Genomic DNA, 24,047 nt, shown 5'->3' on the forward strand with positions numbered 1-24,047 from the left:
TGTTGAATCGCAGCACCCTGCCCTCGGAGAGGAGTGCTCACTGTTCAAGGTTCAGGAAGATAACGAGAGGTGAGTGGCTGACGCAGAGCTCGTGTTGTGTTACCAAAGACTCATATCAGATTACCATAGACAGCAGGTTGGGTGAAACTGTAGCTGTGTTCAGATCGCTGTGGCTCAAACAAACCAGGAACTGGGACTTACAGAGGAGTTCTGAAGAAGCTAAAGAAGCTAACAGAGGGCTTCCTGTTGTCTTTAAGAAGAGTGTTACCATGGGTAAGAAGACACAACACTGCCTGCTGCTTTGGCTGTGTTTTTCAGCACTTGATCCCTGTTCAGCTGCCATGGTGTTTTGGACAGCCGTGGTGGAAATAAGCTATGCTAACAGCAACAATCAGACTGTGGACAAATACTGTGAGTGTGGGGTGTTTGGTCGCAACTCTCATCTGGAGAAAGCTTCAGGCATTGTAACCCTTCCCAAGGGAGACCCCAAAGGCTGTGGCCCGGATCCTGTTTTCAACCGCAACAGCAGCTCACCACCTTGGATCGCCCTGATTAAAAGGGGCAACTGTACCTTCAGCGAGAAAATCAACGCCGCCAAACGACAAGGGGCAGCTGGTGTGCTGGTCTATAATTTGGATGGCAGCGGAAACAGCACAACTCACATGGCACACTCAGATGCATCTGATATTGTGGCAGTGATGGTTGGCAACTATCAGGGCATGGAGATTGTAAAGTTGGTGAAGAATGGGACAGAGGTTCAGATGCTTATCGATGTCGGCAGCGCTCACGGACCCTGGATGGACAGCTACTGGCTTTACTTCCTGTCCATCGCATTCTTTGTTGTGACAGCAGCTGCGATCACATACTTTGTGTTCATCTCTGCGAACCGTCTCTACAGTCTGAACAGGCACAAACGCACCGAGAGGAAGCTGAAAAACGAGGCGAAGAGGGCGATCGGGCGTCTACAGTTACGCACACTTCAGAAAGACGACGAGGAAACGTCAAATGACTCCAACATGTGCGCCGTGTGTATCGAATCCTACAAGCCAGGCGAAGTGGTGACGGTGCTAACGTGTGACCATATCTTCCATAAAGCCTGCATTGAGCCCTGGCTGCTGGAGAGGAGGACCTGCCCCATGTGTAAGTGTGACATCCTGAAGGCCTTGGGGGTTGATGATGAGACGAAAGGCAACATTTCCACTGATTCACCACCAGATGTCACTGTGGTCACAGTGGCAGGAGGAGAGCCCTTGTATGAAGTCCCACTGACTGACCCGGGAAGCTTTGACCCAGAGAGACATCAGCATCTCTATGACAACAGGGCCTTTGAGGGAGACTCAGAGGCAGCGAGAGGATGAACAACAGCAACGGAGACATAACAGCAACAAACCAGGACACATTCAAATTCCCTGTTTGATGTTGTGAGATATTTTTCCGAGATACAATGAACCAGCACAGCAGAATCTACAACTATTATGATCCAATGTGAGAAAACACTGTACATCTTGTAATGCAGGCATGCTGAAAAAGATGTTTTTTAAAAACAAAAAAAATCAAAGGATGACAAATATTAATGGACCTTTGTTTAATTATCTTGGATGCGGTTGAAGTTTCTTTGTATCTGTTTTGGTGCAAGTGTGAAATTATAGGGTGTGTTCCTGCAGGTACCTTGAGGAGGGTTATAACATCTTGTAAACACTGAGAAGTCGTGGAGTTTTGCATAGTGACCACACCAGCTAGACACTGTTTGTGAAGGAAGTACAGCAGATCATTTTACTATCTGTGTGAGGGGTTTGGGGCCAAAGTGTTCATTTCTGTCATTGTCTTTTGAATTAATATCCCTTTATTCGATTCATCTTAACAAAACAAAACTGGAGCATGTTTTTTTCCATGTTGACAGGGTGATATGCAAACACACCCTTGTGGACACACCCTTGAATGGAAATGCCGGATGACACGCATTGCACTAAAATGAGTGAATAACAATCACCTGAGGGGCTGGCGCTCTGCAGAAACATGCACCAAGGAAACATGTTTTCCAGAGATGAGAATAAGCGTTTCCAGGCTTGTTATCAGGCCTTTCGTTCTCTGATTATGAAATCATCAAAGATGACCCACAGTGATATGATGGGGCAATAAATGTCATAGGAACTGTACACAACATGCATCCAAAGAATGTAATCTTGACTGTTGGATAGGGGGGAATTAGCTATGTGATACTGTTGTTTGACATTAAATATGTACATTGAGATTGATTTGTAAATCATTGAGGTAATATAAATAAGAATATAATATATGTATAGTACTTTTCTAACAGCTGATTTGTATGTACAAGCACAAATGGTTGAACAGGTCTTCCAGGTTTTACCTCTTTCTTATTTGGAACAGAGTATCCTGCTTCAGTCCTTGTGGTCTACCTCGGCACTCTCCAGACATTTTGTTCAAAACTAAGACTAAGTTTTGCAATTCTAAGTCGAAGTGTGTCCCTCAGTGGGTGATAAAGCTAACGAGTGGTTAAATTTCTTTATCTGCTGGTGAGGAAGTGCTGATTGAGGTACTTAAGATATTTTTCTTTATTGAATCATTTTTTTTGCTATACTGTTTAACAGATTCCAGGAGTCTTAAATCATTATGTTAAATGAATATTACTTGCTGTATTAAATCACATTGATGCTTATTAAAATGCAATAAATCCCTCAAAATGAGGCTAACGTTATGAGCATACTGTGTGATCTTGTAAGAGTGCTGTTTCTGTGTGTATGTGTGTGTGTGTGTGTGTGTGTGTGGAAGCAGTGTTTAAGAGTGTGTGTTTCTCCACATCGGGCCGGTCTGTGTGTAGTCAACGGGCGTCTCACTCATGGCCATGTTCCCATTGACCGTTGGAGAGAAAGGGAAGCTGTAATTACCTCCGCACAGGTGGGAGCCGATCTGAACACGCCTCGAGCCTGAGCCAGATAATCATCGTATCATATAAGTAGGAGGGCTTGATGGAGCAGGCAGAGATATGCAGCTGTTAGATGAGGGAATGGAAATATTCATTTTTATTACCCTTCCTTTGTGTTTCAGAAGTACATCAGAGAAAACTTTTTGTGACGCTGTTGAACACATTCTGTGAGTCATGCAGGACGTTGTGATTGGTTATAAACCAGTTCTCTGAAACAGACGGCTCGTGACCTCTTAAAATAAAGTGGCTTTTAGTGTGACATCAGGTCAGAGTGATCATTTCATCTTAAGAAATGTCTTTCCTCTTGAATTGTTTAATATTGAGTAGTTTTAAAGATATAAAGAGGTGAAAAAATCAATTATTACACAACATACGTTCAAAATCTGATCTTTATTTTGGGTTTTAGCACGTCCACTGTCATATTTGTGTAGAATCGCATGCTTTATTTGTGTGGGTTTTTTTTTTTTAGAGCCAAGGGACTATTTCCATAACTCCACTGTTGTCCAGGATTTGCTGACAATGATCCTCGTTGGCATGCTTTAGCCCCGTTTCCACCAAGCGGTCCGGTTCACTTCGGTATGGTACCTATTTATTAGCGTTTCCACCGTCAAAAGTTCTTCCAAAATAAGGGATCCTACTTTTTTGGTACCCTTCATTTGTGGGGCCAAAGGTACCGATCTGACCCTAAAAGATCCCTACTTTTTTTTTTACTGTGTCCCGTTCTTCTTCTTCTTCTTCTTCGTTGAATTTAATTAATAGGGGGCTACACCGTGTTGGGCTGCTATGATGTCACACTATTTCGTAGCTGACACGGCTATCTCCATCTGGCCGTCCTTGCTCCAATACTCCTTCAGTGTTTTTGTTAATAATAGTAATAATAGTTTTCATTTTGTTATCCGGCTAATTAAATAGAACAACATATAGTCTTAAAAGTCGCCAGAGGACTGAGACCTGCACCAATGCATCATGAAAGCAAATGAAAACACTTTTTTTTATGGTCCTTGTTTTTGTGGGTTTAAGGTAAGTGAGGAGCCATAGTGAGCTGAGATGGGATGTTATGTTAAAGTTAAAAGTCTAAAGCAGGTCATGAGCTGAGGACAGACACTCAATCATAAAAAAAAACACTGTACAGTCCAGCTCGCCCATGGTGTCTCTTCGCCCCTATGAGATCAGTGTACACTGGATCTCAGGCCAGCACTCTGAGCTCCGATTCATAGGTCAGATAGTTAAAGTGGTATCACAGTGAGACAGAGAATCAATAGTGAACTAACTGGCCGGGCTGGAAACAACTGGCAGACTCGAGGTTAGAGGCATGCTCTGCTCGGTGGTGGCACTCCTCTGATTTATTGCGCTTGTTAAGAGAAAATCGAGTCAGAAGGCTTTCATTTAACGGCATGCTAGTCTTTGGCTGTACTCTAATACAGCACTTGACCTTCAGTTTCAGATGGGAATCAAGAAGTGGAATTAAATACTGTAGTGGTCTTAGAACGTATCTGCACCTGAAGTGTGTGATCACTGTAAATATCTCATGTTATTCTGAACAAAGATAAACATGCAGGTTTAAGATGAGGCTATGTTAGATAAACAGGAAGACACTGGCTTTATGTCGAGGATTGTTGCCCATGCTCCTTGTTGTGTCTCACTTTGTTCCTTTGACTCTAATGATAGAAAGCCCTGCAACACCATCTGCTGGACTAAATGTGTACCTGCAATGAATTTGCATTCATACCAAGCCAATTGGTCACAAGCCAGTCCATCGTTTCATTTTTGGTTTAAAGGTGTGAGGGGATTTTTTTTTGGTGTTCAAGTGGAAAGTACAAAAAATAAATCACCATCATACTATTGACTACTTTCATGTCTGTATGTTTAGTAGAGGGGCGACTCTTTTAATATGGCCCATGGATTTGTGGCACCTAGGTCGTTGGTCGTGAATATTTTGTAAAGTTTTTTAAAAATTCACCTGAAAATTACCTAAGTACTGTAGAACTGTTGCTTAAGCCGTTTTCACATATGCACTCCGGATAATATCTAGATAATTGCAGGAGGGCCGCGCCGGAGATTCTCCCGACCTAGCCGTTCACATATGCTCCTCACAGCGGGGGACTTTCCCTGTCAGAGGGGAGGGGGCTCGGGGGATTTCCTGAGGTAAGACGTGACGTAAAAAAACAACGTCGAAGTAGCGGCCGAAGCAACAGAGTCCGCTACACGACGTTATAATGAGAATATTTGCCTTTATATCAATGCTATGTGTAATCCAATGGAATGACAACATCCACAAAAGAGAGGAGAACAACATACTGACGAACAGAAAACATAATGCAGCCGTTTAATTACGTGCACGGAGATCGTAGTGCAGACACTTTAGCCGGTCACTATATAAACGTCATTCTCTTTTCATTGGCTGAAATTGAAACATCCGGAGTATATTCGGCCGCGTTCAGACATCAGCTCACTCGGACTTTCTGCGGATAAAATACTAGGGGTCTGGAGGAGAAACTCCGGGTAAAGACCGCGCGATAAAATGCGGCTGTTTGCGTTCACACATAGCCTAAAGTCCCTCCGGGTAGCCAAATCTCCGGAGTTTTTCAGGAGATTTCCGTATGTGTGAAAAGGGTTTTTAGAGTAAGTATTTGTGCTGCTTTTTGTGTATACTTTAATGTCTGAATTTGAAATCTCTCTCTCTCTCTCTCTCTCTCGCTCTCTCTCTCTCTCTCTCTCACTCTCTCAGCCTTGCTGCATTGTGGTCCCTTGTGCAGCCTCAGCAGAGTAGAGGAAAATCTTTCTAATGAAATTACAGTAGTTGCTCTCGTCTCGGCCTCCGTTGTCCCAGACAGTCTGAGTAATTATCCATATGAAGGGAGGAAATTTGATTACAAAAGTGCACTCGGAAACAAATGAATCCATTTAGCCAATACGTACAACATGAAACATTTCTTTTCTTCTCTTACTGCCTGCTGCTCGTACAAAGTGTCAGATCAAACACTCTGGTTAGATAAGTGTTATCCTCCACTCGGCTTTCTTAGCGTGTCATTGGCTCTGTGATTAAGAGCAAAGATTGGGTATACTACTCACAACTTCTCTTCATCCCCAACAGGTTTGTCTGGTTTTTTTTTGGCCACTCACTTTGTGTTCACATTATTAAAGAAACTCTTACTCCTCCTCCTTAAATAAAAGTACTTTCACTTATAGTGTACATGGCTCAGGAGGTAGAGAGTTTGCTGCCAGCATCTCTAATCGGGAAAAGGAAAAGCCATCTCCTGTACTGCATAAATCTCTCTCCATATAACCGTATATATACTTTCAAGTTACCAAGACTGCAGCAAAGTTTCAGGTTTGTCCAGCTGTGAGCTCCCCCTTGATGTTGTCAGCCCTTCCTTCCTGTTGTTGGCCCTCTGGTAGATCAGATAGTGCTGAGTGCACAGGACAAAACAACTGTCATCCTGTGTCACCGTCGTTTCCTGTCATGTCCTTTTGACAAGTTGGCCGGCTCGCCCTGCTTTGCTCTCTTTTTCCTGCTGACAGACAGCAAAAAGGGCAGGCAGGCCAGTGTGTGAGGTTAAAGGAAATAGAGAGGATGTCAGAGGAAGAAACACCTCCCCCCCCCCCCTCCGACTCAACGGCAGGGGAAGGAAGTGATGTCATAAAGTTATCTGTCTCTCATACAGAGGCTTTAGTTTGTGTTTTTAGATTCACTCCTTCCAGTTTGAACTCACTATTCATTTTCATGGTGAATCTGGTGTGGTTCAGGAGCAGCTACGGTGCAGAAATAGAAAGTGTGCCATCTACTGGAGACATATCAGTATGGCATTGTGTGAACTAGCTGAGAAATGAGGAAAACCTCTTCATTGATGATACTCTGAAACTGTTTGAAAACTTGACTTCTAGTTGTGATTTTTATGCAAGTGTGCAACGTTTTGTGTATGTGTTGTTCAGTTCACCAAAATAATAGAGCACAAACTGTTAGTCGGTTAATCATTTATATCTGTTAGTTTCAGGAATCAATCCCAAAGAAAAACTTGTTAGCTTGAGCTGAGTCAGCAGCTTTTTCATGTGAGTATTTTAGTTTGTTTTTGTCTCATATGATGGCAAACTCATTATATTTGACTGTCAAGGGTAAGCCTTCTGTTCTGAGAAACTGTGAAGACATTTCTCACATTTTCTCTGCATCCAAGCAAATGAGAAAACATTCATCAGAATAACTGATACTGAACATAATGGTTTCAGCCCTTGTATTTAGACATCTTAATTACGAGTAAAAGCAGTAGATGTCTCTATGTCCTGCTGTGTGGTGCAGGACACATTTGGTATTCTGTCTGCTGCTGCGGATTCCAAACATTCCCAGCATTTGTGCATGTTATTACCTCCGTGCTACCCCAATCTATCTATCATCTATTCCACAAACACACACACACATCAGAGCGAGAGAGCCAGAGACAGAGAAAGATAAAAAGAACTCCTCTGTGTGCCTCAAGAGAAACCCTGCTTTAAAGCAGAAAAGGTCTGAGAAACACGTCTGCATCCACAATCAGCTTCTGTCTCAGCAGCCAAAGTGATGCCTCAGCAGCGAGCCGGCACCTGTCTGGGACCGGCTCTGTACTTATCAAACCCATTTACTCAGTATGAATCCAGCCTGCATGAATCCTGTGTGGTTTCCCCCCGTCAATAGCCCTATTTGTATATACTTCATGAAATGATTTGTCAGCACTCCTCAGTCTTAATGATTGAGCTTGTGCACCATCACACGCTGGAAAAATATCCTCTTGTCTCTCTCTGAATGTTGATGGCCCGAGGCAAGGTTTCAACTAAAGTTTTTCTCCTGGAAGAAACTGCCACTCAGCACACATTGAGGACACGAATCAATGATCAAGCTGCTTTTCATCAACTCCTGCCATTTTCTCCAACTCCATTCATGCACTCATTTCTGGAGGCTCGCATTGCAGAAATGTCAATAGCCTGTGAAAGTAGGCATGTGTGTGCTTGTGAACGAGTAAGTGTGTTTGTGTGTCATGCTCTGTCGCAGCAGTCCATCCATCCAGCCTGATTAACTCCTGTTGCCCGCGGCGATTCATTAATGACCCATTTGCTTAATTGTAAAGAGTTAGCAGGACAAAGGCACAGAGGCAGTACCTGGGGGAGCAGAGTGGGGGGAACAGGGTGTTTGTGTTTGGATTTAGACCAACGGTAGAAAGCAAGAGAATCTGAGGCTGGAAAATCTAAAATAGATGTAAAAATCATGTGGAGAAGTCTCAGGCTCTTGCTCTTTGTCTTTTCTTTCTGAACTTACGTTTTCCTGTCATGTTATGTTTTTGTGTCACCGTGCATTGTCAGTATGGCTTCACATACGTGTCCAACAATGACACAACAGAAGCTTCAGGTTTGTCTCTGTGTCTCTTTCTGTGTCATTGTGCTGAGTCTGCTTTCCTGAACGTGGTGCGCATTGTCGACAGTCACCCCGTTCACTCCGGCCATCTGTCGCAGGCCTGCCTGGGCTTCCCTACACAGTTTGTCCACAAGCTGTGGCTGCCATTTGGTTCCCCAGTAAAAGTCACTTGAAGGTTTGTCCTAATTTTTTGCACACCAAGGGTCAGAGCTGGGATATCGACCAACTTCAGCTAGATGAAAAAAAAAAGAAAAAGAAAATGTCACTAAAATTAGAGCAGATTAGAGGCCCAGGGAGTGGTACTCTTCAGTGTGCAAAAATAGATAAGCTATTGTTTTCATCATTCTCATATTTATATAGTATGTATTTCATACTAGAATAGGCAACAAAAAGAAGGGAGGAACTAATAGGAGAGCTTTCTGAAAGAGTTTTATTTGAAGGAAACATTAAACATTAGAATTATTAGCATTTGTTAATCAGAGTGTATATGTAATGAAGTCACAATAATCCTGTTTAATGTTAAACTGTGAACAAAAAAGATTAAGACTATATATAGGAGCCATATTGTGTATTTTTAACTCTGTTGGTTGGTTGTCATGTTTCAGCCCTTATATGTTATATGTTTTATGTACTGTCTATGCAGCAATTTCCCAGTATCCGAGACAAATTTCTCCCTAGGGAGACGAATAAAGAAACCTTGACCTTGACATGGGTTTGATATAGTTTCCGGTAATTTGCAGCGGGCCTTGTTTTACCTCATATTTTTACCTGTGCATTGGTGGGGCGGGAGGCTAGACAGAGAGGGTGAGTGGGTTTGAATATTTTCTCTTGACCGTCATCGTTATCTTTATCGTCATCATCGTATTAATCATCATCTTTTGCATGTTTTGTTTAACAAATCAACAAACTTATCTGGACTTTTGAATTTTATTTTGATACGAACGAGTCGCAAGTAAATGGTAAATGGACTTGAGCTTATATAGTGCTTTTCTAGTCAAAGCGCTTTCACACCACCTGTCACACCCACCCATTCATACCCTTTCACACACTGATGGTAGTGATCGCTATGTAGTATCATCCATCAGAAGTAACTAATCCCATACACATACACAGTAGGAGCAATTCAGGGTTAAGTGTCTTGCCCAAGGACACATCGGACATGTTGCTCAGCTGGGGATCGAACCCTCGACCTTCCGGTTGAGAGGCGACGACTCTACCAACTGAGCCGCAGCCCACGTGCAGCATCCTCTAATCTAAGCCTCCACAATAGGCCTTTTTCTGTCTTCAGGAACTTTTTCATAGCTCTAGGAACTGTTGGAACCCTCCCCCCCTTTTTATTGATTCCACACTGCAGGAGCTATTTTAGTTCCTAGAACCCTTTTTAGAGGAACCTTTTGAGCTCCTGCTTCAGAGTAGGTACCATGGCGGGGCGAATGCAGACAGAGGAAAGTCCCCATGGTGTGTAGTTCTCAGGGAACTCCCTCGTGGATAGTTCCTCTTCAAAAAGTCCCCAGAACTGTTCGGTCCAAAAACACCCAATATTATACTTAACTATTTTGAATATTCGCTGTTCCTCGACTTTCTCTGATGATGAATATAGTACAGTGTGCATCAGTACATAATCAATGTTTAACTTCATAGGTAAACCACCACTGCTAGATGAGGAAAGTGTAAGGGATAGTCTGTTTTTTGTAGTTCCTCTGCTTCTCTCTGGTGTGTGTATTCTGTGTCTGCATTTCCCTCAGCAGTCCCTCGCAGGTTTCTCTGAATTTATATTCATGCCAAGTCACCAGGCTGGAGTTGGTAATGTCTCCTTGCTTATGTTTGTTTATACAGAACAGGCCGCTTTTATAAAAATGTGGAATAATATAGAATGTGGATGGAAATGGGGAGGATGATACTGTAATAGCAGAAGAAAGCAAGGAGGCTTCAGATCTAATAAAACCTAGAGGACAAGTAAGCACAGAGGTACCGTTGAAATGTCAGGAAAGAAGACAGGACACAAATCAAAGTATTCTCAGAGAGGACTGTCCTGAATGTAGGGTATATAAATGTCAGCTCCATGTACTAGATCATCAAAATTACACCAAAAAAGTCTCATCAACATGTGCTTCTCGTCATCATAGAATAGAAAATTAGATATTTCTGTGATAAGACTTATCTCAGTTTACATGTCTTCTCTTTCTCCAGCCAAAGTGTTTTTATTCACTCCATTTATCACTTATTTATTATTATGTTCCGCCTTTGATACTATTTTTAAGTCTTTCCTTTTCATGCTGTAATTAATTTTTATAAAGATCAGGCGCTCATGCTAAAGAAATTAAGGTCCCGACCTGAAGGGGCGGAGGAAGGAGAGAGGGTCGGGGGAGGAGTGCTATATTTGTACACTCTGGTTGATTCAGCCCCTGAATTGTTAAAATCAATGAAAACAATGTTAAAAAGAGGAAAAGTTACTTTTCATTTGAATGAATCAGCTGGTGTGTATTAGAAGTCGTTTTCATTTAGATAATATGAAAATTTTTGCTCCGGGCTTGAGTCGGTTGATCATCAGTTTTTTTTGTTTTATGACTTCATGACTATGTTTCTCCTTTCCATCATATCTTGTTTGTGGAAACAACATTATCATCATATTTGATCCTTGTGACTTTATGAAGTGCAATAATATTTAACACACAAACAGTCACATGACAATCAGATAAGCAGCAAGCAGGAAACTAAAGCCTGAGAAATAAAAACTTCATCAACTGGTTTGTGCATTTTTTGAACTTAACTCTGTAAGATTTCAGTTACAACTTTTGTGCTAATCAGTGCAAAGTAGACTTCAAACCAAAGTTTCTGTCTAAACATGGATGCAGCTAAAAAATAACTAAACAACATCAATGTTAGTTGATCTGCCAGACAGAGTGTAGCTGGTCTGTTATCAATAAGGATCCTATGGAAACTATACATTCTCAGCACTGAGTGTTTTTTTTTTTTTTAACTTTACCAGACTATATCTTAAAGGGACTCTTCACCCTCCTTTTTTATGCTTATATAACAGTATCATAAAGAGTGGGCGGGGCTTCTGGGCTGACTAAAGGTTCCTTGGGTTCATTTATCTTTATCTTACTTCCCCTTCATCACACTATCAGTAAACACTATCAGTACACTAAAATATTTTATAATTTGCTTGTTGTTTTTTTAAATAATATTTTGAAGTAATTTTTTTTGTCTTTTTGAACTAAACATGAGGCCTTTTTGTAACTCTTTAGTTTTTGTTTCAAATGTCCGCAGTGAACTTTGTGTTGTTAGAAAAAACAAAAGGTGTTGTTGTATCAGGAGGAGAATGGAAGGCTTTGTCCTGACTTTCTATATGTGCAGGCATGAGTTACATCCCAGTGAAGCTTCCTTTGTCCAAGCAACGGGATAGCTGCTCTGTGGCTGAGCTGAGGCCAGAGCGGGGGATGGGTGGAGGGAGGCTTGCGAAGTTGAAGCTTGGAAACGGATACTAGTCCCCGGCTTCAGGTGGGGTCATCTAGAAAAGCATGTGAAGCAGCGTAAAACAAAGAGGATCTTGGCCTCAGGCTGGAAGAGGATTGTTTCGCAGATGAGACAAAAAGAGGGACTCACTTGACAAAGTTTGTTTGTGTTCAGATTTTCTCTAACCACAGCCGCAGCTCTTTGTGAGAGTTTCCTGTGTGGTCTAGACTGAGCATGGATTTGTGGTTAAGGTGAGGTATGCCACCAGGGGAATAGCATTCAGTTGGTGTATGATGTCAGTAGAGGTGGCACCATTCTGAAGAAGAAGCTCTTTACAAATGGTTTACAACGATTCCATTTATTAAAGATTAATGCATCAGGAAGACTGAGCACATATTTTCTGGAAAATGCCCGAGAGCTTCTGGACCACAACCGATTTATTAACAACATGAGTGTTTACAACTGCAGGCTTGAGGAATTGTGGTAAAAACCATTATCAATGACTCATTAACGTATATAGCTGCAGACGTGATGGCTTTTTAAGAAATGAGAAGCCAGTAAACACACCATCACTTCCACAGTTGGAAATGTCAGGGCAACCAGCTGAGACCCAAGGATGTCCCTGTTCCCTGAAAAGAAATAAACAGGTTCATGTATTCAAACTGCTTAAAGGAAGAATATGCGACTTTTTGATCCGGTAGATGTCGCCCCTTGAGCACCAGCATGAAACCAAAACAACTCGCGCTGCATTGTTGTGTTAGCATGCTAATGCTAGCGATCTTTAGTTTGCTCGTATCTTCACACTGCATGTAAATTTACACGAAATGACCATGATTTAAAAACGTTTAAGTGACATTCAAATAAGCAGTGAGTACAGTATGTTGTTCTTCTTTCTCTAGTCCCTCAATTAAACAACTTTTATACGCAAGGGGATGCCGGCTGTCTCGATAATGTAAACAAAGTGTAGCTACAGCGAGGAAAGCTCCGAAAGCATCACAGACAGCGGGACTCGTGGTGTTACACCCATTGTAGACAGTCATGACTCACAGAGTTATTTTCAGAGGATATACTTGATTTCTGCTACATTTAAGTGTGAAAAATCACGTGTTCTTCTTTAAAAGAACGGAGCTTTAATGTCTTACTGAGCTGCACAGATGCAGCAAGGGGGCAACGACTGTAAAGTTAAGCCAACTAAAAGTAACAGCAACATTTAGCAACTTAGCTAAATATTTAGAATCGTAACATGTACTTTTAACATTTAGATGTAACATTTATATAGCTAAATGTTTAGAAATGTTTCTGCTTATTTAAGTGTTAAGTGTAAATCGACGCCCAATATGCAGCGTGGCAGATTTAGTTACATTTGGACATAGACAGGCCAGCTGCTCTTTTTCTATTCAGAAAAAAAAGGTGCTCTTGTCTATATTATTCATATACTGGGAGGTAGCCAATCTTTATTAAATACTTCTAATTTACAGCTGATTGGACAGAAGTCAAACACAAATATTTTGCTGAAGCTTCCCTCTCAGTCATGTTTAGATGCGGTCCACTAGCCTATTGTTTAGAATTGCAGTTGAAGTCAGATGATACATTAAAAAGCACCAAAGTACACCTGCTGAAGAGCATGGTTGCTTTTCCCGCGTGAAACCCACGTTAATGCAGGGCCTTCTGCCTCGCTGTCCATATTTTTGTGTCCCTCATGATGTGCTGAGTGAAGTTTAGAGTTTGCTCCCCTTCACTCCAGAGTTCTCAGCCAGCGCATGAGGCAAAGCCTCGAAGGCTTTAACAAACGGTTTGATGGCGTACTGCTCCAGACCAGAGCAAGACTCTCCATACGAGCTGATCTGTTTGGCCGGCTCGTTCATAGTGGCTCCTGCTCCGGGTACCAGGCGTTTGTCCCTGACCAGAACCTTGAAGGTTTTGACTCCATCATCTGCAGCCCTTGTCATGTCATGTGGTCCATCAGGTTGTCTGTGGAGCCTTTGATCACGACTGTCGAGATGGCGCCCGTGTAGTCTATGTACTTCATCAAAGAAGTTGACATTGTTTTAAGTTATGTAAAGTTGGTTAGGCACGCACGTTAGTTATGTCAGTTATGTTAGTTATGTGAACACATGTTCAAAAGTTATGTAACTGCCTGCCTACATAAGAACATTTAAATCCAGACCCTGACCCTATTTTCTCGACATAACCAATTAGTTTGAAGCCTTGAAATAACAAAACTTTTTTTAAAGTTTATCTCAACATTGATTATTGTTGAAAACTCATCAAGTGTGACCTTTTGTGAAGAAAACTTTTCATTGAAGTCTAAGCAGATTTATTATTGCTAGAGTGGCCACTTAATTTTTGTTCAGGCTTATCCTAAGAAAGGCTCAGTTGACTGGGAGCCCTGTATGTACAAACTGAACACTAGAGTGGTTCCTATGTTGTCATATTTTAGAGCAAAGGGGCACTCATGACTCTTTTTCAGAGAGCAAATGGTTTCACAAAATGTCAGAGTATTCCTCAGGCTGTACCTACAATGACATGTGCAAAGCTAGAGGGATGTATGTGAGCATTAGTATTTGTTAATCAATAACCATGGTGGTTAATTTTAACTTTTATACCCGTTGCATAATCAGTGCCTCATTGGAAAACGATACTCGCCTAGTTTAGACACACACAATGTACATAGATGAAACAGCCTCACACACACACACACATTCCCTCAATTGATCCTCCTTGTAAATAAATGTAATTTACAGCCATTGAGCTGAACGGGCCCTCAGAGTTCAGGCACGGCGAACTCGACTAAATCAACTCTGACTCCAACAACAAATCTAACAGCAGGCTGGTAATCGAGGAACTGAGCAATACTGGATCAATGAGAAGGGAAACAACAGATAGAGAGAGAGAGAGAGAGAGAGAGAGAGAGAGAGAGATGTAGCTCTAAGAGAGGAGGAGGGATACACCTCTTTCACCTACATGCATGAATTCACACACACACACACACACACACACACACACACACACACACACACACACACACACAACCACAATATACAATGTCTTATCTACAGCCTGAGGGAGTCAGTGAAAGTCGGTGAGGTACCCCGCACAGAAATAGTCGCCACGGCTCTCCACGCCTCTTGATTGCTGCTTTAGATCTCTGCAGGTGAAGGACAACATTGTTCAGGGGTTTTGTGGGAAACCCCGCTTCTACCCCACAGTGGTACCTCACATTTGCATTTCCTGAACTCATATCTCTCTGCACTGAATTCCCGTCGGAGAACATCCCTGGACTCATTATACATATTTTGATGTGGAAACCTTTTCCTGAGGGATTCATACGTTGATTGGCTTTAATTATGTGTGTGTGTGTGTGTGTGCATTTCACATATAATGAGCCAAATGTGTGTGACCGTCCATGTGAAGTGACGTGTGACACTGGTAACTGCAGGCTATGATGGGATATTTTTCCTTGTGGGTGACTGAGTGAACACGTCATTCTCTTCAGGCTTTTATTTTCTTGCCCCTTCAGTCAGATTGTCGGTGTGTATATGTGTGTGTGTGTGTATGATGTGTCATGTGTGCTTGTATGGCTGCGTGTGTGTATGATGTATTATGTGTGCTTGTATGGTGTGTGTGTGTGTGTGTGTGTGTGTGTGTGTGTGTGTGTGTGTGTGTGTTTGTGTGGAGGGTTAAGAAATGGGCCTGTCAGAAGTGAATGATCAGACTAATCAGGTGGAACACTGCAGACAGCAGGATTAAGACGCAGGAGAGAGAAAGCCCGAATATAGCCAGGGTCAACACACGTCTCACGCTAGGGGAGTGTGTGTGTGTGTGTGCGCACTGTAGAGCCAGTCTTGTGATGCCCCATGATAGGCCTTTTTTTTTTCTTTTTTTTTTTCATTTAATTGCTTTACAGTGTTATGACGTGTGAGTCAGAAAATCCATCATCAACATCTCAAAACCTTTTTTTCTTTGTGAGGAGTCAGGTGGGAGTTTACACACACACACACACACACACACACACCCAACTACAAATCTACAGCAACACTGACATCGAGCACAATCAGCCTTTTAAGTAGGACACCCATGCCAGTTAACAAACAAAGCTGCTCCTTTAAAGACAATCCCCTTTACCAGCAGGCCTTAATTGCATTTGCTTGCTAAGTGGAATTACTTTTTTCTGGAATAAAGCCTGACACATTGTTTACCTCCCATAACAACCAACCCATTTAACATAAATGAACCTTACAAGCCTAAACGGATAGATCATCAGCCCAGAAGACAACAGCCTGTGTTTATCTGCCTCATCTATCCATTTAGTGATCCAATCACTGATAAATGTACATTCTCTCGTGCTGACACACATATCCGGCTTTCGTTGGTTTCTTATTAGACAGAATAAAAAACAATAAATATTAATGGCCACTCTATTAGAAGATAATGCTCTCATTCATAGTCATCCATTAATGTTTGTTTACACAATTTGATTAGACCATAACCCCAGCAAAGGCACATCGTGCACTTCCTCGACGTTGTTTACAATGGAGGAATAATGAAAGTGTGGAAGCTAATTAAACTGGAAGTTGGATACGTCCCATTAAAGTTTACTCACATTTGCTCATATTTGGCAATAAACTGCTCTAGGACCGGGACAAAATATCAATACAGGAATTTATCGCTGTCCTGACTGGTGTGAAACATTTATCCAATCACTGGGGCCAAATTCGCATATTTTATTTTTTGAAGATATGGCACTCTAAAATGATTAGCCTGCCAATTTGACTCACTGCGTCAGTACTTCATGACTCCTTACTGTGGCGCTAATGACATGAATGAGGGTAAAATGAACAGAAGCCTCTTGGCCAAAGAACAAATTGTCAACGGGATAAAGATAGAAGACAACAGCTGGATAATGTTGGAGAGCGGTGAAGAGAAGTTAAAGAAAGAAGCATGATAAGAGGTGAAACTGAGCCTCAATCGCTGTTGATAAAGTCACATTACACAAATCCTGCACTTTACAATATTAGGCGCATCCTCAGTTAATCAGTTAATCAGATATAGTGTGTTTAAAATGTTTAATCCGTTGTTTATGTTTACTGTAATGCACCAGAAACAGACACATTCCTTCTTTGTACAAATCCATTTTACAACAAATTCTAACTTTAATTCTGATTCCGATCAGTAGCATGTGACAAAGACGCTCATGACACCACCAGATCTAACCTTTGTCATATTTCACATCATGTTGTTATAATACATCTCATTACATTTTCAATCAGAGTTGCACAGCATTGTCAAACGGTGTGAATCCAATTTTCCCCCTCTTTCCCCCAAGGTTTTTCTCATATTTCTCCTCTTATTTCCATCGCGCGTGTTCCTCCCTCTCCTCCTCACTCTCTGCCGTCCCTCCAGTGCTGCTCTAATTAAACACGGGGTCGTTCGGAGTGGTGGTACAGAGTCTTCCAGCCGAGCAGAGGAGAAAGGCTCTAATTCCAGCTCTCAGGATGGAACTCTGACACACAATGGCCCTGCCATCCTCTCTGCCCCCCCATAGACTCCCATCTGAAAGCCCTCTCCTCAGGCAGCTTTTTAATAGGCCTCCCCTCAACCGGCACACACACCCACACATATAAACACACATGCATAAGCACACGCAAAAACACGTGCACCTCTGCAGTAACATACATATACAAAGTACACACAGACTCACAAGACATTGGCCCCCTGAGTGTGTGTGTGTGTGTGTGTGTGTGTGTGTGTGTGTGTGTGTGTGTGTGTGTGTGTGTGTGTGTGTGTCTGTCTGTCTTGTGCTGCAGCTCACACTGCTCTGGGCTTTTTGAAGTGCTCCTTAGGCCAGGCGACAGCCTTTTTACTTTCTGGCTCATGCAGAGCAGCGACCGCTATGCTAGGGCTAGAGCTCTGACCAACCTGTATTGTAAGAGGAGCACTCAAGAGCAGACTGTTGAGGACCAAAGGTTCTTTTGGCCATTTTCTCAACATGATGTGGATTTTAAAAGCACTTGATGCAAACTGATTTAACACAAAAAGGAATTGTAAAAAGCAGGTTGTTCTGCCTGGATACAGTGTCACTGTGCTGAAACTGTATTTAGATTGACAATTTCTGTCAGAAAAGTCAATCCAAGTTTAGGATGGTCATCACGTCCAATTAGGCTAGTATTGTTTAGGTAGCCTTATACTGTATATGTAGCCATTTTCACATATGCACTCCTGAAAATATCTAGATAATTTCAGAAAGGTCCGCTCCGGATAGTCTCCTGACCTGGCTGTTCACATATGCTCCTCACAGCGGGAGACTATCCCTGTCAGAGAGGAGGGGGGGGGGGGGGGCGGGGGGTCTCCTGAAAAAGCTGACGAAGCAACAGGGGCCGCTATAAGATGCTATAATGAGAATATTTGCCTTTATGCTACGTGTAGTCCACCGGAATCAGACTATCAAAAAAAGAACGGAGAACAACATTCTAATGAACAGAAAACGTTAAACGCAGCCGTTTAATTACGAGCACAGAGATCGTAGTGGTCGCATGCAGACACTCTATGCACCGTGCAGCAGTCACAAGATATAAATGTCACTCCCCCCTCCCATTGGCTCGAGCTGAAGTTTCCAGATGATATCCTGCTGCGCTCTCACATCAGCTCACTCGTACTTGCTGCAGAAAAGCATTTAGGGTTCTGGCAGGAGAAACTCCGGGTAACGTCTGAGTGAAAAATGTGGTTGTTTGCGTTCACACATACAGCTCCGGGAAATATTCAGAGTTTTTCAGGATTTTTCTGCAAGTGTGAAAGCTCTGTTCACGTGGCTTTGCTTTTAATCCCAAAAATTATTTCAAACTCAAATGTGTTCATAAAATTCATGCAGTTGTCCATGTGACACCAAGGTTATTTAAGGGGGGACGACGGGTTTTGGATTTGTGGCTGAATAAACCAAAAAATAATAATCTTGCAAAGTTTTATTTTCTATAATGAAAAAATGCCACTTAAACAAAAAGTTGATCTTACTGACAATATATATGCCTCATATAGCGCCACACTGTGCCGTTAACCTCGTCTGTCTAGAAGCTATTAAAAGCCAAAGCCGGACCATTTTACTGGCAGACATTTTGTTTCACAGAACATGGAAACTTATTTTTAATACGTGCAGGTGTGAATAGTCACAAGAGCTGCGGAAAGTAGTCCTAGAAAAAAAACAAAATCAACTCCTTTAAGTTCTTTTTTTAAACAAAGTCGTGTTTAATAAAAAGTCAAATACACATGTGCCACTTTGCAAAGGTTTTCATCTTCATTAGTAAGCCATAGTTTCATTGCATAATGTCCCAAACAGAGCTATGAGGTGGATACACTTTTTTACGAGTTAAGTTCAGGTTTACTGTAAACTCCATGAACAGTAAGTTATGAAATATGTTTTCATAGCGACTGTATATCCAGAGAGATGAAACAGATTGAAATCTTCTTTTAGGTCCTGTGTGGGTATGTGCTGATGGGGAGGGGGTGGTGCTAAGCTGTATCCTGTGAGCTCAGGGTATTGGGTGCTTGTTGAGTTGTTTTTGCCCTGAATGATAATTCTGCCTGTTGGAAAGACTAGGGGTTGTTGTGCAACATCTTGGCACTCATCTCTTCCCTCCTTTCCGTGCCATCTTCTCCCCTCCGTCACTCTCTGTCCTCAGTCCTCTTTTTCCTTACAGCTACCCTCCTTCAATCCTCTGCTCCGCTCGCTCCGAGACTGGAGAAGCGCCTTAACGACACAAAGAGACAGTATTCAACAAGGATGGGACGAGACACAGAGGGCTCATTAGCTCAGTGTGACGCCCATTACGTATTGATCTAGAGGCTGTGGAGGACAGCGAGGCCAGGTTTATGTTTGTATCAGTGCAGCGGAGAACGGGGGACAACAAGAGGGAAAAAGTTCTTTGCTATGTTGGCCTATAGGTGTTTGATCTGATTTCTCCTCAGTATACATGGTTGGTTGGCAGATAGCTGTGGAGTAGAGACAGAAAATTGGGCCGCTGATACTACAGCAGCCTGCTTGTGAAATCTCTCTAGGCTGATGTGCACGGACTATAAGCCCATTGATCTGTTGGGAGAATTAATTTGCTCTGGCACTAATGCAGGACGGGGCTAACTTCATGTTGTTAGCCAACGTCAGATCCAAGCTATGTTCAATTAAGCTGCGTAACAAAGGCAGAGTGCTGCACTTAAAACTGCCGTGCATAATCGGAACCATGGGACAGAGTTACATCTGAGTACTTTTTGTAATTCATGTGGTCTTTTTTAAGTAAGGATGTGCTCTGATCTGTTATTTATGCGTAATCGTCTCATTCTGACTTGAACCACAATTAAAAGGGCCCTTTGTTTTGTGAGGGAAATATTGCTGCGTATGGTGTAAGATTTTGATAATTATTACAGCATCCTGCTCATTTTGCCGCAGTGTTTGCTCCAGGGTAAGTCAAGGGTCTATTTGTGTTTATTTGTGCTGCGGGGGTTTTTCCCAGGCTCATTCCTCTGCAGGTGACGAGGGCACCTTCGGCTCAGATGTGCACGTTCGTGTCACCCCTCAGGGATAGGGTGTGTGTGTGTGTGTCGGGGTGTGTCTCCAGGTGAGTGTCTGGGAAGATGTGATTTTTCAATGACAAAGCACCGTAATAGCAGGCTAGGCTTTAGTCATAAAGCAATTGGGGATAATCCACTGGTTTACCAACAAAGCTCCCAGAACACCCACACTGTAAACGGCCTGGGTCAGGGCTTCATAGGGGGGAATAAAGAGAGAGGGAAGTAACAGAACAGAAGACAGAAAATAAAATAGAGTGGTTTTTTTAACACAGACAAAGAAGGTTTGTAATTATGAAACCATTCAGGAAATTTGTGGTGATAATCTCTAACTTGAACACGTGAAAAACCTCATAAAAAGAGTTGTTTGCAGTCTCAGTCAATGAATGCTCACTCGATAGGCTTGCTGAAACTTGCACAACTCCTCGTCCTCTTCTTCAAAACACACACTTTTCTCACACACGTTCAAGCGTATGCCCTGGTGAGCAGATGAAATGTGACAGATAAGTACATTTACCTGCAGGTGTTTGAGCAGGGTCTGTGCATCTTAAGGAACGACATCGGACAGATATTCATCTCCCTGCTGCTTTTAACACGCTGTCTCTGTCTCTGGATGCTTTCTCTCCAGCCACCCTGTTGATGCCATGCATGGCAATTCCTAATGACACAAATCTTGATTCAACACCTTGTCACTTTAATTTTCAAACTTATAAAAAGCCAAAGACGGCGTTAGCCCCTCTTTAACCCTCGCACTCCACATGCTCCTCTGGGATTTGGTCACGAAGTGCTGACTGTGCCAACATTTTGGGGAAAAGCTCACAGGTTTATTTTCTGACATATTTTCCAGCTGTGGGTGGGTCCTCTGAAGGTGATAACAAAGATATGTGAAGGCTGCCAAGAATAATAAAACATTTGCCTGAGCAAAATCCTCTAAGTTCAGCTGTAGTTCTGATTGATTCTGTTCTTGTCTCTATTCGATGTTGAATGCACCATCCTGGCAGAATTAGGCAGCAGACTTTTTGTACCTTTTTAGAATTAACAAAAAGAATTAGTTAAACCAATTACAGATTTTTCCCCCCATAGGGTTTCAAATACATTATTATGTGGCTAACTCGGACACAAGTAGCTCATTTTCACTTCACGGTACGACTGTGCTTGACTCAAATCAGTCTGCTGTTGGTACCAAGCAGCATGCTGAAGTGTTGAAACATAAAGATAATCTGGAGGTGCCAAAAAACTGCAGTTCCTCAAGTGTCAACAGTCTGGAGATTTCTCTTTGGCCCTATGTTAAAAAGCCCAGTTTGACAGTATGGTGCTCAAAAACAGTCTCTTATTTCATTATCTCTAAAAATGTATTTAGGGTGGATTTTTAGTTCGGCCAAAAGTTTTCTTTTTTAGTCATTTTTAGGGGTGTGACTGATTAGACTGACAGGTGGGCCCACCTGAACTCCACCTCTATACCTGTTTCTGGAGAAGCAGAAAGTTAGTTGGAGTCAGTGTTTGCATAATGGTGACTGCCATCATTTGGCTTCACAGCACCTCCTCAGAAACCAATGAGTGACATCACTGAGATTATGTCCATGTTTCATACAGTCTATGGTTGGTACCTATAACTTTTACTGACAATGTCTCCCACTGCATTATAGTAACACATCGATGCAGGCAATATTCTTAAATGCTGTCATAGCAATGTGAAACTACCTTCAACATAAAACACAATTTAAATCTTCACGTCTTTAATTAATCACTCCCATTTATTTCAACTCTAAAGGCTCTAAAAAACTGTATGATAGAGTGTTTTGTTTTTTAACTTGAGGCATCAGACCAATTTTGACTGGACTGCAAGAATATGCAGTAAACAGATCTGACGAGTTACAAAGTGACTTTCTACATTATAAATACTTTAAAAACCCTTGTCCTTGTTGCCTCCGCACAATTACATCCATAGTGAACCAATTCCATAATTTTGCTAAATAACAATGTTGCTGTAGAAAACACAGGTTGTAGTGCAGATGAAACCATAAAAAGAGGTTGTCATGTCTTTTCTTGAGGTTAACCGGGAGCAAAGCAGCCTTTCACTTAGAAGCTGTTACATAATAAACAACTGAATAAAAATCTCTGCGGCCCCTCTCTCTCTCTCTCTCTCTCTCTCTCTCTCTCTCTCTCTCTCTCTCCGGCCATCCCTCTAACTTTGTTGATTGTTGAGCTTGACTTTTTTTTTTCATTACTCAAATTTATGTCTCTACTCATAAAGGAATAAGAAAAAGTAGACCCTATACCTGTCAGCACTTCCCTTCCTCGTATTTCTACAATCCCCTTCTCTTCTTTGCGTTTCCTTGCCTGCCTTTTAAGTCACTTTTCAAAGCAATATGTGCCATTAGCCAACTGTCAATGTGAGGGTGCTTGGCACATGGATTAGACTTTGATGGCTTTCCCCCGACTGCAGAGGCTGAAGTGCGAAAGCGTCAAACTTTTTTTTTTTTTCCAATCCCACTCAGAGAAATTTTCGGCTTCTTCCCTGTCATTTAATTCCACTTTCAAATGAAGCATTACCCGGACACTCTGTCAGACTTTAATGCATCAGAGAGAGAGCAAATGTACTTGCTAAAGCCCACAAAGAAGCCCTTTTAAGCACCTTTCCATGACTGAAGCTCGTAAATGTAATTGCTGGTTTCACCTCCGGGCTTTTAAGAAAAGAGGACAGGAAGGAGTACAGATGGACGATTTTCAGTCTAATCACTATCCTTAAATTTCTAAAGAGACGCTGGCGAGAAACGGACCAGATCACTCTCTCTATGGTTGTATGTACTACGTGTGTTCCTGTGTGTGTTGGTTTGGTTCTTCTGTGTTTTGTGTGCATGATGCGGTTTCCAAGCACAATTTAATCTACTCTCATATTAAGCAATTTACTTTCATCTTCCTCAATCGAGATGGGTGACCTTGTTCCACTTACACTTAACCAAGAGATGTTTTTTTTAGCATCTGCTTCCTCTGCCGCTTGTGAAGTGGGATAAACACACAGACACATGCACGGACACACAAAGACATGTCTGCATGACAACCAACGCATGCTTTTTGTCTGGGAACAGTCGGTGCTGGTAATGAGTCTAAGTGTGGCCAGGCGGACGGAGCAGTGAATGAAACAGCTACAGAATCACTGGCTGTGTTTGATTTGCCTCCACTAATTCAAAGAGACCATCTGATAAATTGAGAGGATGGGATGTACATCAGAATAGTAAGAGGCGCCTCTTTGTTGTTCCTCATTCCCAACCAAATCACACCCCCAACCCCCGTTAGAACACCCAGAGGGGAGAATGTTTCCCTTGTGTGTGTGTGTGTGTGTGTGTGTGTGTGTGTGTGTGTGTGTGTGTGTGTGTGTGTGTGTGTGTGTGTGTGTGTGTGTGTGTGTGTGTGTGTGTGTGTGTGTGTGTGTGTGTGTGTGTGTGTGTGTGTGTGTGTGTGTTTTAGAGAGGGAGAAAGACAGAGCTGGGTTGCTAGGAGGTGTGAGTTTTCAGGAGGTCCTGCTGAAAGCAAATGAAGGAGCACTTGTGTCAACATTCTGACAGCAGCGATGAGCCACAAAGCCTCCTGGCCAAACAGCTAAAGGGCTGCATAACCCCGCTCCAAAAAAAGCAGGAGCGGTGCTCTCCGAGCCCTCCTTCACTTCTTTTTTATGTGCAGACCAGTAAGATGGAACCATTTTTCCTTTCA

At 42.3% G+C, this 24,047-nt stretch overlaps 1 protein-coding gene and 1 pseudogene across 1 annotated transcript; one reads left to right on the plus strand and one right to left on the minus strand.

The window, feature by feature from the left end:
• On the plus strand, positions 1-2,716 carry LOC132967893 (RING finger protein 148-like). Its single transcript, XM_061034162.1, has one exon. It carries the CDS (start codon positions 270-272, stop codon positions 1,356-1,358), a length of 1,089 nt encoding a protein of 362 aa, XP_060890145.1. The 5' UTR covers positions 1-269; the 3' UTR covers positions 1,359-2,716.
• A 10,658-nt stretch (positions 2,717-13,374) lies between these two features.
• LOC132978857 (T-complex protein 1 subunit theta-like) lies at positions 13,375-13,827 on the minus strand (annotated as a pseudogene).
• Between the last annotated feature and the right edge of the window lie 10,220 nt (positions 13,828-24,047).

Source organism: Labrus mixtus, chromosome 1, assembly GCF_963584025.1.
Source record: "Labrus mixtus chromosome 1, fLabMix1.1, whole genome shotgun sequence".
NCBI classification, from domain to species: domain Eukaryota; kingdom Metazoa; phylum Chordata; class Actinopteri; order Labriformes; family Labridae; genus Labrus; species Labrus mixtus.

Excerpts from the sequence above, each read along its gene's own strand:
- LOC132967893 (XM_061034162.1), top strand. The coding sequence starts at position 270 with ATGGGTAAGAAGACACAACACTGCCTGCTGCTTTGGCTGTGTTTTTCA.